Raw genomic sequence first — 18,869 nt, forward strand, 5'->3', positions numbered from 1 at the left:
CCCGGGCCTGGTGATGCAGATAGAGAAGAGTGTCGCTGACCCTTCAGAGCAACAGACGTAGAGCTCTCCTCTTTCCCTCAGGAGCGGACAGATTTTGAGGAGAAGGGGTTGGGAAGAAACCAACTGCTGCCATTTCAGCACTGCCATTCTTAAATGTTCAGAAATTGGTTTGGAAGTGAGGCCTCAAAAACAGCACAAGATGGCCTTTCAAATCACAAGATTTAAGAGCCACTGGGTTTTTATTTTCATTCTATTGTCCTGGTCTTCAGCGCACATGCAGGTGATGTTTTCAGGTTTTTCTCTACAATTATGAAGGCCGACCCATTTTAAATAAAGAGTCAGGATTTCTTGAAATCACAGAACTCCAGCATTTAAGCCTTAAAATATCAAATATCACAAGTCCCACCACAGAAATAATGAGAGTTGGCAACATAGCTTAGAGAGTGGGAGTATGGGTCCAAAACTGGGCATACGAAGAAGCTGTTATTGTAGAAACAGAGCTTTCGCTCACACTAGTGAGCTATTACATGAATCTCCCCATTGACTTGACTGGGATTGTTTGTGAAGTCACTGGTCACCAATCCAAGTAAGAGATTGTACACAATTTTGGCTGACATTACAATTTCTCCTGGGCATAGTGCTTTCATATTTACAGGCAACTAAACTAATTTCTGTGGGAAACATGTTAGCTTTCTGTGGCTCAGCTATGGCATGCTATTCAATATATTTCAGCTATTAGAATAGTTGTTACTGTTCAGAAAGGGTAGATTGTTGCCAATGAACTTGTGTTGGAGGAATTTAATCAAGCGGCTTGAAGGCTGTATTGTTTTAGTTCTGGAAAATTGCCAGCAAACAGAGAGTTACTTCCCAGAAATCACGGCTGTAGACTTTCAAGGCAGAGTCACAAAATGGTATGGCACATATTTTACAATATGCCACAGTCACTGTAGGAAAATCCCCAACCTGGTTTAGATTATGGTATACAAGAATTTTTATTTCTTGTAAATCATGCCTGTTCTATGCATTTTCAGTCTCAAATCATCCCATTTTGCCTTCCCTGTGTCGTGATAAGTCTCAGATACCAGGAAGTGATATTATTTAATATTGCATTGCAGTCAGTGCTTGAGGGGGCAAAAAATGGAACACAGCAGTCTGCTTCCACTCAGCATTGCACCTTTTCCCCTCCAAATCTCCCCCTTTCTTTCTCTGGTAGTAGTCAGAAGAAAAAACAGTCACATTTAACCTTCTTCCCCTGATCCAAGCACAGACACTAGTGTAAATTCAGGCTCTGATCCTGCACCTGCATCTATATGCATGTATTTAAGCACAAAAGCAGAACCATCAGCTACTATGGAACTACATTTGTGTGTGTCAAGTTAACGATGAATGTGGTTAGAGGATCAAGGCTTGGATTATTTGTATAGGGTCTGAGTTCCAGAAATGCTGCATGCCCACAGCTCCAATTATAGTCCATGACAGCAGTATTTGCACAGGAGCTCTGAAAAAAAAACCCCAATGAGTTATAAGGCCTGATTCGCCTTTGTTTTGCACCCTGTGTTGCCAAACCATGTGGAAAGGTAGTTAAAGTCTTGTGCGGGCCCTCATCTTCTGCACTTGAATATTTGCTCTTGAACCAAATCTAGTTTGTTAAGTTTTAGCTGCTGTGCAAGCTGTTCACCTGTGCAAGCGGAGAGCAACGTGGGCATGTGTGTTCAATAGTAGGGAGGTTCGACTTTTCTGGACATCCCAACCATTCAGTTAATTAAATTGCCTGTAAGGATTAAAACCATAGACAGTGGATCCTAGAGAGTCTCCAGGGATGCTAGGGAAGCCGGAAATGTTGGCAAGAAGCCAGGAGAGCCAATGAAAACAGAGTGTGGGGTTTTGAATTGGAAGTAGTGATTTTCCCGTGGTAGTCTTTGTGTGACCAGATATGAGTTAAGCCAGGAAAACAGGCATGGAGGATTCAGCGACATCCATGACTAAGGAAGGACTAAACCTTGGAACAACAGGGATGTAAGGAGAACAGGGAATGTCTAATCAGGCACAGTCAGATTATTTTCTTGGGTTTATTGGACTTCTCTGTGCTGAGCCCATGTTACCCTCCCTTACACTGTAGCTTTTAAACCGAATCCCAGGGAATCAATTCTCTGTGTTTTAATATTTTTCTTTTTTTAGTTGCACCGGAATACCTAGCAACCAAGTAAGGTTTTATCAAGTACGTCTTCTTTATTTAGTTAATAACAATCACCTTTAAGACCATAATCTAATTTCTGTGTCTTAAAAGACAGGGAGTTCTGTGTGCAAATGCCCCAAACTGCAAGATCAGCTATTAAGAAACTTATAGGGGGATTTTTAAGCTCTCTCCAGAGGGAGGGTTAAAGAGACCCCACAGGGAGAAATTTCCAAATGCATCTGCCCAGACTCTCAAAGGGGTTTTTGCATTTGGGTGGTGGTAACTTACCATCCAAGGTCAGGAAATCTGTGACCTTGGGGAGTTTTTTAAACAGAAGCCTTTAGTGGCAGGGTAGTTAAAGTCTTGTGAGGGCCCCCATCTTCTGCACTTGAATATTTGCTCTTGAATCAAATCTAGTTTAAGTTTTAGTGCTAGAACTCATTTAATCTTTATTTCCCTTTTAAGCATTTCTGACTTTAATGCCTTGTACTTGTATTCATTTATAATCTCTTTATTAAATAATCTTATTTTATTCTTTAAGCAGACTAATCCATTGCTGCATTCAAACAGAACTGTCTGGGTAACTCCTTTTAAAGTAGAAAACTGTTGGATATTATTCCCTTACAGGGGCAACCGGACCTAAAATATCCCAATTGTCCAGGAAAAGGCTGCCCAGTGCAGAACACACATTTGGTCAAATCCAAATTAGTTTTTGTAAACAGCCAAATATTTATAGAATATTTTTGCAATTCTTCCCATTCTATTATATAGACACTGATCTAAAGCTAGTGATGAAAGTAACTTAAAATTTCTTATCGGTACTGTCCTATTGCAACGCTGGTCCCTACCAGCTCTTTAAATTCATCCCTGCTGGATTTTGCTGTAGCTTAGCCAGCTCTTGCTGGAGCTGCACACCAGGGTGCACCCACTTACTCTCAACTTCATCCAAAGCCCAGAGAATTCACTGGGATTCTTCCATTGATTTCACTGGGTTCTGAATGGGCGACAGGAGATGGATCACTTGATGATTACACTCCCTTTGAGGCAGCTGGCACTGGCTGATGTTGGAGGACAGGATACTGGGCTAGATAGACCATTGGTCTAACTCAATATGGCCGTTCTTTTGTTCTTAAACTGTTGGAACCCAAGTGAGCATTGCATGTCTTGGGCCGAATAACATTTCTGCTGATTGCTAGAGTGCTCAGTTCTGTTGGCCCGTTGGCTCACGGCCTTCACTACACACATTTTAATCGATTGATAATACAACTGTAGATTGTATTATCAAAGAAATTCTGTAATTTCTTATTCACTCCCCCATCCTTCTCTTACAGTCAGTCCCAGGTACCTGATCAAGGTTTCCAATCTGTATCTTTCCCTCACACTTCTTCTTTCTCCTGGCTGTCATGATGTTCCCTGGTGATCCAGATGCTTAATCTGAACCATGGACTAGATTAAGTCCTTGCTGGATCAAAGACCGTGTTCAGCACCTTTAAGGACCAAGTCCAAGAAGATCCAGGAAGTGATTGCCTAGAACTGGATTGTGATTCTGAACAGAGATGTACACAATGGAAAATCTCTTACTTTCCCCCTTCCATCTTAGTTGTACAGCTAGCAGAGTGTCAGCAAGACTCAGACGGAAAGAGGAATTGGGGAGGTGGGGGTCCCCTGCTGTTATATTGAAAATACTATCTCAGGATAGAGAAAACAAAAGTAAAACAGAGACAGGTGCATTCCTCTCATTAAACTTCAGTCATTTGACCCCCCCCCTTGTTTACATGCTCAGCAAATCTCTCACTTTCACAATAACTAAGGCCAGTTGTCTAATTAATAGGCGGGCTTGTTACCAAGATAAGCCTGTATGTAAGGAGCTACAAGGGGAATTCTACTCCAGACTGCTAAGTCACGCAGCTGGCGGCTGTAGTACACTCATTCTCTAGATGGGGCAGAGGATGCACCCAATGCACCCAACCATGGCTAACACTTGCTTCCTGCAGGGACTAGCAATGTTAGAATGGTAACGGGTCAGAGGCATTTGATACTTACTTTGCTCAATTGTGCGAGGCCACACAAATCACAAGAGAGTGGCAAAGCAGAGCTGAAGTGCTGTTTTGCCTCTGGTGTGTCACAGTGTCATTGCTCTTTGTTGAAGACAAATATTTTGTGCAATGTAGAGCACTGCTGGAGAATGGAGGCCAGTAATACCGAAGGGGAGCAGCTGATTTCATGTTAGAAAATGGAATGGAAGTCTAGAAAAGTAAAGGGAAGCCTTGCTAATGGGCGTATATGTTATACCATTTTTCAAGCAAGATAGTGAGCAAAAGCCTTTTCTTGCTGCTTCCTAGTAGCTCTGCAAACAGAGAGGATTCCTGGGTAAAAAAAAGGCTTTAGGGCAGGGGTTCTCAAACTGTGTGTTACCACAGCCCCCTTCTAAGTTGCCTGCAACTGCCCGAGAGGTCAGGCCCCACAGCTTGAGAAACACGGCTTTAGGGGATTTCTTTCTGTTGGCAATCATTTCAGGCTGCCTGGACTCAATTATTGCTTCAACAGCTGCTTAAGCTACAGACCCTGCGGTTGAGCAAAAAACATCAACATCTACGGGGATTTACTATTTCATTTTTCCTTTCCAGACAAACACTCCATTTAGTATAAATGAAGAAGAAAACGGAAGTCCATGAGGGGATTTTGGGGAAGAGGTTGAGAAGTGGTGAATTTCTTAGGCTAGACATGTAGGAAATGCACCATCATGTAGTCCAGTGACCACCTCAGACCAAAGCAAAACACCAGGGCTCCTGTTATCTCTTGGCAGCCTCAGATGCTTGAGGTCAATGGGGATGGAGAATCCTTTGCATCTGTCAGGATCAGGCCCTCAATTTGATCATTCGCGTAGGAAGCATCAAATTAGACAGGCCATTTGGGAGATAAATGGACATAGCAAAAGGCTTGAGTATTTTTTGCTCTTTCCCAAACCATTTTCTTATGGTTGGCCAACACGTTCTCTTTAAGGTTCTTGGGTTCCTTCTCTTTCTATCCATACATCTTTCCTTGTGCTCCTTTTCCATTTGGCTTTTGCCTCCATTGTATCCTCTTCAGACCTGGTCTGAAGCACATACAAAGCAGTGGGAAACTCCCACTGATTTTAAGTAGCTCTGAATCAGGTCTATAGCCCTCATCCATTCTCAAGTCTCTACTGTGCCACCCTCCAGAGTAGGATGTCAGGCTATGTCTACACTGCAGGGTTTGTGCGCAAGAAGTCTTTTGCGCAAGAGTTCTTGAGCAAAAACATCTTGCGCAAAACTGCGTCCACACCTCAATGCGCATCGCTTTTGTGATGCACTTTTCTGCAAGAGAGCATCCACACTGCATGGACGCTCTTGCGCAACAAAGCTCTGATGGCCATTCGCAGAATGGCCATCAGAGCACCTGTGCTTTTTCTGATAGGCTCTTTTTGTGTAAGAAACCGCTGCAGAGCATCCAAACCTGCCTTTTTGCGCAACAGCTGTTGCTCACAAAGGAATTATGCCTCGTAGAAGGAGGTTTACCTACACCGCAAAAAGCCCTCTGTTCTGCCATTTTACTGTTGATTTACTTGCGCAAAAATGCGCTTGAGATGTGGACGCACTGTGGATTTTTGTGCAAAAACAATTGTTTTTGCGCAAAAACCCTGTAGTGTAGATGTAGCCACAGTGAACTCCTTCTATGTTCCCGCCTTCTTCTGCACCTATGGGACCTGTGCATCCAGATTAGCTCTCTGGGGCTTTCTGCAGGCAGATATTCCAAAATACATTGCACCATGGGAAAGACACTCTCCGTCTTCTGTCATCAGCACCATCAACTGAGGCAGCATGGGCCAGCTACGGAGAGCCCCAAAAGACTGGGGTACAAACACGATTTAACGAATGGCAGGACAGGTCAACACAGGCTGGAGAAGATGCTGTGTGGATGTGAGAAATAGTGCTGGGTAATATTTTCAAAATCTCTTAAGCGACGTAGGTGGCTAAATCACTTGGGTCACTAAAAAAAAAGTACTTCCCCTTGAGCTGTCAACATGTGAGACAATCACCTTGGAGGTTGTTTATAATTAGGAGGGGTCTGTCTGTGTTGCAGACTGGGCCAAAAAGAAAAGGAAAGAGTAGAGTGAAGGCAACACAGAAGAACAAAAAGAAGAGAAACAAGATGCAGTTTTGTATGGCGTAGAGAATTCCTAATCTATCAGGATAAAAGTTTACCATGCCTAGAGAGAGAGAGAGAGATGTAAACCTGAGTGTGTTACAGGTCCCCACTCTCACCCAGTCTGCAGAAATACCGGTCAGTTACATGGTCTTTGTTTGAATTAAGTGTTGCTAGTTCAAGGGTACCCATCCAATGCTCTGGATGCAGGTGCTCTACATAAAAAAAATACATAAGTAGGATCGTTGACCAGAAACGAAGGCCAATGCTTCCCAGTGAGTTGGGGTGTCTTGTTTTCTGACTTCCCCAGCTCACATCTAGGCCCAGTGGCCAGTGGTGCGGAGCGGCTGCCACTCGGTATGTGCGCTCACTATCTGAAAGTCAAGCAGCGCCTTTAAGTGGTCCCCAGACGAGCCTCCCCCCCAAAATGGAGGCGCTCAATAGCAGTGGTCCCATTTGAAAATGTTGGCTTGAGAAGACCCACAGCTCTTCCCCCCAAAGAGAGGGCCAAGGAATGTGCTTTGCACAGCTCCTGCACTGGGACAGGGCCCCAGGAAATCCCTGGAAAGGGCAGGTGTTTCCTTTGCAATCGCGCATGCTGGGGCAGCTTGTACTGTAGCCACCATCTTGGCCAGCACTAAGGACTGAACAGGAGAATTCCACCAGTGATGAGTATGTTTCTACAGCTCAAGCTACCTGCAGGAAGGGCTGTGGACCAGGAATAGTGACCTTTACGGCACCAGCTGCTGGTGGCAGCCAGGTGCTCAGGCAAAGCAGTCTTAGCCCTGTCTCTTCCCTGCCCCTTTCAGCTCCCTGGGGCTGTTTGGAAGGACATGAATGCTTTATGGGTTAAATGCTGAGGTCTGAGTGAGTCTCAGGGACTAGAAACAGAGACCCAGACCCAGTGGTCTTGGAAGCCTGTGGGACCCAGTGACTGACAGATGCTGACAGATTATATCGCCTTGGACAGAGTACAACGCCTTGGACAAATCAAATCTCCATGTTAAGGGAGGCCACGTTGTAACGGATCCCCACTGATGACAGGAAGGACTTTGACCCCTCTCAGAGAAAAAACAAATAAGTGTCTGCGTAAAGTGTGTGCAGAGACTTATGGCCAGCTGCCAATGTACATACAAGCGCTTAGCTTTATTTGTGAGTGCATTATGTACACATCCTGTCCCTCTTATCTGCAAAAAAGGGAATTCTTGTGCTCTTCTGGGGTGAGTTTGTGAGCATGAATCTCCCCATCCTGCTCTACAAGAAAACATCATGCGTCCTATAGTATCGAAAGTCATTCTGCCCTGCGATTTGGCTTTAAGAACAATAAAAGCACAAAGATCAGTTCATGACTTCTCCTCCTGTTGGCTTCTCCTCCAGTTCCTCACTCTGGATGGCTCAGCCCACACCAGAGCAGGTCAAAGCTTGGGATTTCTGCTCTGTCGGGAAGTTTGATGTTTTGGTTTTATCCAGTTTGGTCCACGGGGGCTGCTAGAGATACCCCCTCTCTCAGGCTCGCCGACTCCCATGCCTGTTTGCTTGGATTTGGCAGTGGAGGGGGTCATCTAGCCAGGATGCTTTCAACCCTTAGAGGGTGCAGGGCCTTGGGAAACAAACAGTCTCCCCCCAGTGCTTATCAATTTACCCAGAATGCTCTGTCCCTTTCATTATTCACCACTCCCCCAATCTTTGTCACTGGTACACTCCCTGTGATGATTTTCTGTTCTCTTCTTGGACATTCACAAAAATAGTTGCTTCTAAACTGACAAACTAAATTGGAAAAGGGCACTCTTATTCTGGGATTAGTGCGTTTACACAGAGATTTATACCAGCATAACTACAGCGCTATAAATATCCTAGTATAATTATGCCACTAAATTCCCCACATAGGCACACCCATACATGCAGATCTCGTATAGATCTTTACTGGAAGTTTTGTGCCGTGATCCAGTGGAGGGAAGCTGAAGCTAGAGATATTCAGACGGATATAAAAAATATGATTTTTAACAATTGAAACAATCAGGGCTGGTCTGCCCCAAATGGCAACACAGTGAGGAGTAACTTAACCACATTTGTTAAACTTTTGAATAGCCCATTTCATGACTTTGATGCATGATTGGCATGCGTGATTTATCCTTGCCGGATAAGATGATACATTTGCATGCTAATACACACAGCACCCCGAGCCAGGCATCCCTTAACACCAGCACCCCGCCAATTGCCTACGTCGCCTGCTCTTAAATCCATCCTTGGAAACAATTTACCAAAGGTTCTCTATCACTGGCAGTTTTGAGACCAGGATTGGTTGTTTCTTTAAAAAATATGCTGCATCTCAAAGGGAATTGTTTTGGGGAAGTTCTCTGGCTTGCAAGATACAAGTCAAACTGGGCCTGGTCTCGGCTTAAAATTTAGATCTGCATGGCTGCATTGCTCAGGGAGTCAGGAGTATGTATTTTTCACACACTTGAATGATGAAGCTAGGTTGACCTAGCCCCCAGTGTAGCTGCAGCTAGGCTGACCTAAGAATGTTTCTGGTGGCCTAGCTACTGCTACTTGGTAAGGTACAACTCCTATGGTGATGTCATGGTAGCCTGCATCTACACTATGGGCTTTGTGTACACTGCAGGGTTTTTGCACAAGAAGCTTTTTGTGGAAGAGATCTTCCGCAAAAACTTCTTGTGCAAAAGTGCGCCCACACCTCAAAAGCACGTTGAAAAAGTGATGCACTTTTGCACAAGAGAGTGTCCACATGGCATGGATACTCTTGTGCAAGAAAGTTCTGATTGACATTCACAGAATGGCCATCAGAGCACCTCTGCTTTTTGTGATAGGCTCTTTTTGCACAAGAAACCTCTGGAGAGCATCCACCCACACCTTTTTGCGCATCTTGCGAAAAAAGGAGTTATTCCTCGTGGGGAGAGGAATAACTCTACTGGCAAAAGCCCTCTGTCCTGTTGACTTACTGTATTTATTTTTGGTGCAAAAACGCACTGGAGGTGTGGACGCTCCATGGGTTTTTACGCAAAAATGGCTGGTTTTGTGCAAAAACCCTGTAGTGTAGACATAATCATGGGATTAGAGTGGCAAAGCTATGGCACTGCAGCTATGCTGTTTTCGTCCCATAATGTAGACATGGCCTAGACATCAAATGGTCGCTTTCGGCCTTGGAATCTAGATGCTTCTCACACAAGAAACCCTCAGTCTGTCAACATGCAGAATATGGTTCGTGTCTGAAGGATTTTTCCATTTGAGTCCATTATTTTCTAACACAATGCCTTTTTTTTTTCTTTTCTTTTCTACATCACAAATGTTGTGTACTAACAACAGGAAGCTCCACTGCCCTTTTGTTCTCCTAGCCACTTGTTATCTATTTGGATTGCCATTACGGAAATTCTTATTTTGTCCTAGAAATCCCCAGACGTGCTGTATCATATCAGTCTCCCACTGAGGCAAAAAAGGATGTAGGTATGGGCGTAAGGGTTTTCTTGATTAGGGGCCTGTGAGGAATCAGCGGGTGTCCCCTTGTAGCCAGCTGTCATGTAGTAGTTCTCTCTTTAAGGGTTTGAATGGTTGCAGACCCAACTGCTCCAACAGATGGTGACCCAGCAACCTCACCACAGGAGCAGCACCAACAGCTACTAAGGGAACTAGCTGCCCAACGGCAGGCCCAACAAGATCAGTGGATCCAGCAGATGATGGCTGCACCACCCGCCTCTTCCTAGCCCAGCCGCAGATGGGGTAGAGGTTGCCCATAGGCCTCACAACGATGGGACCCCATGATGACCGTGAATCCTACCTCATCACGTTGGAGCAGGTTGCTGCCATGGCTGCTGCAGCACCGGGCCACATTACTGGTGGAGACCGGGCAGCGGGAAGAACAATACTGAGTGATGGTGGCCCAGAAGTTAGCCTACCTGGTGGTCTTAGGGCGCAGTTGGCCCAACTTCATAGATCTCCTGTGAGGAGAGAATGTTCATTCCCTGAGAACGAAGGGGACTCAACCCACCTGGACGGCGTTGATAGGCTGGGACCTGCTGGACAATCCGGATGAAGGACCCTCAGGGGACTCTGGGACAGGGAGATAGAGGCCCCAGTTGACCCAAAACAAGTGGGTCTGGACCTCCAAGGGGGTTTCCTCGAGGAACAGAGGGGTGACTCGACCTTCAGCCGAGCCTGGGAACAAGTAGTAAAACTGTCCCCAGGAAGCGATCTGCTGCAACGACACCCCCAGGGACCCCGGTTTGAGATCTGCAAAGATCTTCTGTACCAGCGGGTCCCAGGCCCCTAAACCACGGCAGACATTCGCCAGCTGCTAGTTCTTCGGAGGTCCCGGCAGGGGTTACTACGCTTAAGTGCATGCTGGGCCAGGCACTTGGGAAGAGGAAAGATGCTACAAAGAGTAGCAGGGAGGTTTTTTTTTTTTTGGCTGGAGATACCCTGAGACATCCGTGCCTACTATGCATCCTGCCCTGAATGCCAGAAGACCAGGATTCCCTCAGGTACCCCTGGTGCTTCTACCGGTGGTGGGGACCCCTTTAGAATGGGTTGGCTTAGACCTGGTTGAACCCTTGGAGAGGAGCAGTAATGGGCATAAATACATCCTAGTCATAGTGGACAATGCCACACGTTACCCTGAGGTAGTCCCCCTACCAATTGTTATGGCCCACCCCATTGCCAACAGGCTCCTGAAGGAATTTGCTAGGGTGGGATTACCAAGAGAGATATTGACTGGCTCATGGCCGACTTATGCCGCCTGCTGAAGATCCGCACCCTCAAAGCCTCCGTGTATCATCCTCAGAGGGACGGGTTAGTTGGGCGGTTTAATAGACCCCTCAAGTCAAAGCTGTGGAAGTTCGTGGAGGCGGATCCCCTGCTCCGGATAAGTGTCTGCCTGCCCTGCTTCTAGGTAGCCCCTATACGCTACGGACGTGGTTACGGACGTGGCTTCACAACGTAACAGACACCAACGTGCGAATCATGTGCTGGTACCTATCTCTCCAGCCCTACTCTTTTCAGGTGGCACACCAGCCGGGGAAAGCCATCACTAATACTGATTCCCCCCCGCCCCAGGTCAATGCAGATGCCAGAGAAGAGGCGTCTCGCTAGAAGACCTTCTTAAGCGGGAGGGTGAATGAAGGTGGGTTGATACTGATTTTGGGACTGTAGCTATGGGCCTCGCTGCCCTGAGATCAGGGAGTAGTGTTATAATTGACCCTGGTCGCTAGGCTGGACTGCTTTATTGGGGACGGAGTGTAGTTTTTGGACCTAAGCCATAGGGACTGAGATGCACATGGGGTGGAACACTCTTTGGGACGTCTTAGAGGCCTAACACCCTGCCTCTGAGGGGGCCGAGCGAATCCACCCTGTGACACTTCATTACAGAGCCCTCTAGTCTGCAGACAGAACTAGAGAGAACCCCTCAGTTTAAATATATTCCACAATTTGGACCCCACTGGTGGCTCCTTCATATTTCATATGTTGTGAAAGAGAAGAAGACACAATAATGGCTAAAAGCCAGAATCCAGGGTCCTCTGCACACTATATAGCACCACACTCGTTGTGCAGTAGCACTGAAAATATTGCCTTGTAAATTAAACTAAATAGAGCGTATACAGCCAGGGTGGGGAAGTCCCCGAACTTAATAATCCTGTGGAATTTTTTGTCTTTGCCGCTGGTTCCTTTTTCATTTAAACTACTGTTTTCTCATAGAGACACTATGTAGCTTTCGCTTTCCCTGAAATTTAGGAAATGCTCATCCCACGCTTAGGATGTGTACAGGGAACTGTCTGAATGAACTCACGAGAGAAATTTAACACATAGGGAAACTTAAAAAACTTATGTAAGGCAATAGTTGCATTTCCCAAGAGTACTTGGGGGATTAGTGTGGAGGAACACACAGGACCATACAGAACATGGTTAGGAACATGTACAGACTTCACTGAACTTAAGATACCCTAAAAAAGCAACAAATTGTCCTGTAGCACTTCAGGGTGCGTCTGCACAGCAGGGCTTAACTTGAAATAAGCTATGCAAATAGAGCTGTGTCAACTGCATAGCTTATTTTGAAATATCTTATTTCAAAACAGGGAGTGTCTACACAGCACTTATTTCGAAACAGAGCACTCTTTCTCCGCCTCCCCTTACTCCTCGTACAATGAGGGTTACAGGCATCAGAGTCAGAAGTCCTCCAACTTGACAGTACTTCAAAATAACTGCCTGCTGTGTAGACATGGACTAAGTTATTTCAAAATAATGTTACTGTGTAGACATTAGAGACAAAACAAAAAATATACAGTATCATGAGCTTTCACATTGAGCATAACCCACTTCTTCCGATGAGTCGAGCAATCTGAAGTGGGTTGTGCCCATAAAAGCTCATGATACTTTATATATGTATTTGTTAGTCTGTGTCAAGGGGGCAAGCCCCCACCGTGCCTCAGTGCCCCCTGACTGTCCTCATCTAGCCCGTCTCAGGGCAAGTTACAGTCTGTATGGGTTGCTCATCATTGGCAACGGGTTGTCTCAACTGTCCTGCTTACCCAGTCGGTATCCTGATCCGCCTGCAAACCAGGGTTTGTCGCTGGCCCCTAGCCAGGGGAACACTTGGCTGGCCCTCTCCCAGCCCTTGCTGGCTATCCCCAGCTTGCCTCCATCCTAGGAGCTCCTGCTTCCTCCGCAGTCAGTCCACCACTGGCTCTCTCCCAAGCAAACTGTGCTTCTCTATTTATAGCTGTCAGCTGGGCTCTCACTCGCCCTAATGGCTTCAGCTGGTCCCTCTGTTCCCAGCCCTGGCTCAGGGCCTGAGTCCTGGTCTTAAAGAGCCAGTGCAGGGCAGGCGCCCTGTCACAGTCTGCAAGGTGCTATAGGGCCACTCATTTAAGTTCTTAAGTTAGGGCACAGCTAAATGGCAGAGCAAAAGTCGGGATAAGCTATACGACTTCAGCTACATCAATTGCTTAGCAGAAGTCCAAGTAGCTTAATTTGACTTTTGGTGCTGTCTACACATGAGGAAGTTGAAGTAACAACACTCTTCCTTCGACTTCCTTTACTCCTCATGAAATAAGGGTTATAGATGTCAGAGTATGAAGTCCATCAAATTATTTTGAAATAACGGCTTGCTGTGTAGACACAGCAACTGACGTTATTTCGAAGTAACGCTGCAGTGTAGATGCACCCTTACAGACTAACACAACTATCCCTCAGACTTTTTAACACATATGAATTTCTTAAAGGTAAACGCACCCCCCCCCAAATGTTTCAGAGAAAAAAGAATTAGACTCTCAACTCCGATTGCTTGATCCTAAATGTGAATTCGATTCATCTTTGGGGATCTTAAATATCAGAAATACTGCATTTTTTCTATTAGGCTACGTCTACATTGGCATCCCTTCCCGGAAAAGGGATGCTAATGTAGACTTCGGAATTGCAAATTCCACGGGGGATTTAAATATCCCCCGCGGCATTTGCATTTACATGGCTGCCGCTTTTTTCCGGCTTGGGGATAAGCCGGAGAAAAGCGCCAGTCTAGACGTGATTCTCCGGAAAATAAGCCCTTTTCCGGAGGATCTTGAAAGTAGGAATAAGAGATCCTCCGGAAAAGGGCTTATTTTCCGGAGAATCACGTCTAGACTGGCGCTTTTCTCTGGCTTATCCCCAAGCCGGAAAAAAGCAGCAGCCATGTAAATGCAAATGCCACGGGGGATATTTAAATCCCCCATGGAATTTGCAACTCCGAAGTCTACATTAGCATCCCTTTTCCGGAAAGGGGTGCCAATGTAGACACAGCCTACGTGTGTCCTTCACACTTGCATGCAATTTGTAATTAAAACTGTGGTCCATGTTTCTCAGCAAGTTTTCTAAGAGATATAAGAAAACAGAGCACCCTTAACGAAGAGACAGGAACTGAGACTTGATTTTGTCCCACCGACCCCCGCCGCTCCGCCGCTTCAACCCACACAATTTATATTTGTGGCTTCCATTTCAAGAATTTCCCCTTATTTTTGCCCAGGAGAGCAAAAAAGCAACTGTCTTCTCTGCACATATAGTCTTGCACACGTGGATCACTTCCTAAAAGTCAGTGAAAGTGAAACTCAGTTCTTTTCCTTATGAGAAATGAGGAATTTTCAATTAAAGGAGAACAAATAGCAAAGCAAAACAATGCTTCACTCTGCCATCTGTTTGGGAATTCCCCATATCAGCTGCATAATCTCTGGTTGTTTTAGCTGTCACAGCAATAATCCAAACCAATCAGCGTCAAGGAGGGAAAAGGATTTGGGTATAAATATACGCTGGAAAACACTTTCTCTTCACACTCCTCAACCTCTCGCAGATACTGAAGAATAATACAGAGGAACTTTCACTCTCGTCACCATGAAGGGAGCCTGGGCTGTAGTTCTTTGTTCAGTGCTACTGATTGCAGCTGAAACTCAAGGTAAGAGGCATCAATATAATGAAAGACAGGTAATAGAATGAGTGATCAACTGCAAAGTGGTGCAGAATAAATGCTTGGAAATTGTTTTTGTAGGGGGGGAAAAAAACAACTCAATTCAGGGTTTGCATTCTATTGCCACTTGCAAGCATCTGCCCACTCTGCTTGTGTCTAGAATGTGTGCGTTGTCCACACCGGACTCAGAATGATCAGCCTGCATTTAGCAGGGAAATGAATGTGACAGCTGTCCCCTCATTTGTAAAGGTGGGAAATCAGCCTCAGTTTATCATATTTAGTTTTGTTTTCATCATCAGAGGGAGTTCCCACTAATTTCAATGGGTGTTGGATCACACCCTTTGCGACCAACAATGATTTTAATTCCAGCTGCTCATTCACTCACATCGCTTTTACATCAGGGTAACTCCAGTTTGACATTGACTCATGTGAGAGCAGAATCGGGCCCTCTGACATCAAAACGAGACTGATAGCACAAGTGGTTCAAAGGGGCCTAGTGTAAATGAACTCTGGAGATCAAAAGTGGGTAGAATTTTAAGCGATAGCCCCTTAATGTAAATACGCACATGGGAACATTGCAGGGCAAATTACTCATCAGAATGAATGAAGGCGTTTTTAATTCTCCTCTTCCAACTTTATTTTACTGAAGAAATATCAGGTATGTGATATCATTCTAATCTCTTTCTTTCTCTCTCTCTCTTTTACAGGCCAGTTGTCCCCGGGGAAAGGACGTTGCAGCTGCATAGACAAAGGTTCTGATTTCATTCTGCGAAAAGCCTTAGGAAAAATAGAAGTGATTCCCAAGAGCTCTTCCTGTGACCATGTGGAGATCATGTAAGTAATAACTTAACCAGTGGAGCTGCTTGTTGTCATGGCAAGACGTAATGGGATTCCCCCCTGTAATGTAATACTTTTAATATATCACAATTTGAACCCTGCTGTTGCTCATAATTGATGTGTAAGGAGTGGCCCAGAAGGTATACTTCACCACGGCTCTGTGCTTCGTTTAGTCATTTACCCCAGTGCACAGTGGGTGCAAAATGCTACCAGATCTGAACAGGGGCATTTGACCCTCCCTTGGCACAAGGGTAAATGTCTGCTTAAGTGATAGGGAATCAGGCTCTGAGGCTAGATGAGAACCTAGATCCCATGTCCTAGAGGCACTGTAAACACACCAGGTAGACAGAACTCTCAGTGGATCACTCGGCTCGTCACAGGGTCCGATTCCTGCTACCCAGACCCCGATCCCAGATAACCAAGACCAGTGTTTCTTAAACTTTTTGAGACTAGGGAACACTAAACACTAATTTTTTTTATGTGGAACACCTAGGGATGCCAGAGGGTTATAAAAATTTGTCAAGCAAAAAGAAAGAAAAAAAATGCCGGGGAAAATATTTGTCAAGCAAAATAATAATAATAATAATAAAAACTCTAGGGATGCCGCATATCCCAAGCGGGCTTCCGTCAGACACAGGGAAAAGCAGAAAAAAATTGTTGTCTCACACACACAAAAAAAGAAGTAATAGAAACAAAGAAGAGGTTGCAGCTCACCTGCGAGTTGTTTCCAGAACACTAGTGTTCCATGGAACATAGTTTAAGACACTAGACAATGGTGACCTTTCCATTAGACGAATGGTGAGGAAATGTAATCTGTTTGCTTTGTTCATTTCAGTGCTACTCTGAAGCCCTCAGGAGAGCAAAGATGCTTGAACCCCAATTCCAAATGGGTGCAGAAGCTGATGACAGCACTCATCAAAAGAAGGTAGGCTTTCCTGTCCATCTACAAGGGGAAACTCCTATGTGCTTCAGAGCTCACTTTGTGCTTATACATCAGGGAGAGCCAACTTTGGGCTCGGTAGCTGGTCACTGCATTCTGGCAGCCTGTGGCTGAGCCATTGCTTAGAGTGTTCTCTGACACCTGCATTGCAACCCAAGAAAATGGCACAGTTCTTGGGACACAGGATAAAGTATTCAGGGTATATAGAACCCCACCCACTCACCCATTGCAGCAATACCCTTTGCTTCATGCAGAAGAGTAGGTAAAATGCACTACATCATTTCAAAGAGAAAAGCACATTAGATGAAATAGCCTGGGTGTGTCAGACTCAGCTCTGAACTCCCATGTGCTGAATTTTGGGGATCATCGCCCGTGTTTGAGTTTCAGAAGCTGGGAAGAATGGCCATCTATGATGCCTACAGAGAAATCACATAGTCCTTCCAGACCAGATTGTGCCATATTTACTTTCGCTGAATAACACCGTGCTGCTCCACAAGTAATCCTATCAGAAACAAAGGGACTATTCACAGAGTAAGGTGCCCGTCAGTCTGACAGTGGCAGAATCTGGCACAATGGCCTTAGTTCTCATGTGACTTAAGCTGGTGTAAATCAGGACTAAGTCCAATAGAGTTGCATAGCATAAAGCGAGTGTGAGAGGAAAATCAAGCCGTTCTGTATGTGAAATCTGAAACAAAGATTTATGATGAGAGGCTAAAATTCCCACTCTTTATTTTGACAGGTCTTCACAAAACACGCACCTGTAAGAAAGAAGGGATAAAGATCTTTTCAAGAGACAAATCGAATTTTAGGATTTCAGAGCCTCAGGCTCCCTCTCCAATGAGCAATGAATATGAGTCTGCTTCCTCCCTCTGGCTCTACAGCTTTTTAAAATACAAATGTGGCAGCTGAGGCAAGTTTTACATGTTGTTCACAACACAAAATCCTTGTGTCCACTAAGGCAACATCTGCGGGGTGACATGTCAACACTGATGAAACATCAGCGAGTCTGGCTGTGTGGAGACAAGCAGGGAAGAGATGCCTGGAACCTCAGGAATGTTACTGGCAAAGCAGCTTAGTCTTTGGGCTCTCCTAGTGGCTAGATGTGGGAACAGATTGCTCCTGTTAATCTAATTAGCAAACATAGTTTTGGGGCAAGGGATGTGTCTTTTAAGCACATGGTTTGGACTATTATATTATTACGGTCATAACTCAGAGATAAAAAATATTCTCAGGTAGCATGCTAAGAATTCCAACTCTTTTCCAAGCAGGGATGCAATTAACTCTTAGAGCTACATGTTCCATGTGAATGTATGAAATATCACACATGCTTGTTCAAGGTTATGTGAAATATTTTGTCGGTGGGCTTTATAAATGAAATTGAAGACGGCTTGGAACTAGAAGGTGAATCACACTGTGTGTCTAATGGAGCAAATGCATCAGATGGTTCTGAAATGTAACACACAGGGAACTGTGGTCGCAAACATGCTGTGTGTAAGACTTCGCCTTTTAAAGATACACTAACTAATGTGAATAAAAGATACTGGAAATGATAATGGCTGCTTTGGAATTTGTACTAGGTAAACACTCATCCACTGAAATTTAATTCCTAGTGTTGGAGATATGTACAGTTGGGCAACCCCATCTGCAGTTAATATTAATATAACCTAGGTTATTAATTGTATACTGATACATAGAAAATTCAATGCTCCCATAATACACCCTAGGCCAAGGGCTGCTCTTGCCTCTTTATCCAACCAATTCCTATTAAGCAGGAACACTTAATAGGATACCGGGAAGAAATGCAAAGAGGAGCCAGCAAGAAAGGAGGACCCCTGATTCGAATGGAGAAGATAGGGCAATCAACTGGTTATCTGAGATGTTTGTACACTAATGTCTGGGCAACAAACAGGGAGAACTGGAGGCCCTGGCTCAGTCCAAGAAATATGATTTAATTGGGATAACAGAGACTTGGTGGGATGACTTGCATGACTAGACCGCTGTCATGGAAAGGTATAGACTGTTCAGGAAGAACAGGCAAGGAAGAAAAGGAGGAGGAGTTGCACTACACATAAGAGAGCACTATGATTGCTCTGAACTCCAGTATATAGAGGGAGAAAAACCTGTTGAGAGCCTATGGGTTAAGTTTAGAGGTGCAAACAACAGCAGTGATGTTGTGGTTGGTGTCTACTACAGGCCACTGAATCAGGAGGCTGAGGTAGATGAGGCTTTCTTCGGACAAGTGAGAGAAGCTTCCAGATTGCAGGCCCTGATTCTCGTGGGGGACTTTAATCACCCTGACATCTGTTGGG

General features: G+C 45.0%; 2 protein-coding genes across 2 annotated transcripts in view; one reads left to right on the forward strand and one right to left on the reverse strand.

Moving 5' to 3' along the window:
- Positions 1-13,565, reverse strand: part of LOC102444570 (protein FAM47E-like) — a 48,521-nt gene extending 34,956 nt beyond the window's left edge. The window contains exon 1 of the mRNA XM_075929430.1: positions 12,880-13,565. The gene's annotated coding sequence lies outside the window, so the exon portion shown is untranslated. The remainder of the gene's footprint in view (positions 1-12,879) is intronic.
- A 1,049-nt stretch (positions 13,566-14,614) lies between these two features.
- LOC102444332 (C-X-C motif chemokine 10) lies at positions 14,615-18,113 on the forward strand. Its single transcript, XM_006133884.4, has 4 exons — positions 14,615-14,771; positions 15,491-15,617; positions 16,456-16,545; positions 17,300-18,113. The coding sequence occupies exons 1-4, from the start codon at positions 14,711-14,713 to the stop codon at positions 17,322-17,324; spliced, it is 303 nt and encodes a 100-aa protein (XP_006133946.1). The 5' UTR covers positions 14,615-14,710; the 3' UTR covers positions 17,325-18,113.
- Positions 18,114-18,869: the final 756 nt, after the last annotated feature.

This window comes from Pelodiscus sinensis, chromosome 5 (assembly GCF_049634645.1).
Source record: "Pelodiscus sinensis isolate JC-2024 chromosome 5, ASM4963464v1, whole genome shotgun sequence".
NCBI lineage: Eukaryota > Metazoa > Chordata > Testudines > Trionychidae > Pelodiscus > Pelodiscus sinensis.

What these genes read in the sequence shown, in the direction of transcription:
- LOC102444332 (XM_006133884.4), top strand. Translation starts at nt 14,711, where the DNA reads ATGAAGGGAGCCTGGGCTGTAGTTCTTTGTTCAGTGCTACTGATTGCA. An exon ending in GATTGCAGCTGAAACTCAAG is followed by an intron (nt 14,772 to 15,490) that starts GTAAGAGGCATC and finishes TCTCTTTTACAG; the next exon opens with GCCAGTTGTCCCCGGGGAAA. An exon ending in TGTGACCATGTGGAGATCAT is followed by an intron (nt 15,618 to 16,455) that starts GTAAGTAATAAC and finishes TGTTCATTTCAG; the next exon opens with TGCTACTCTGAAGCCCTCAG.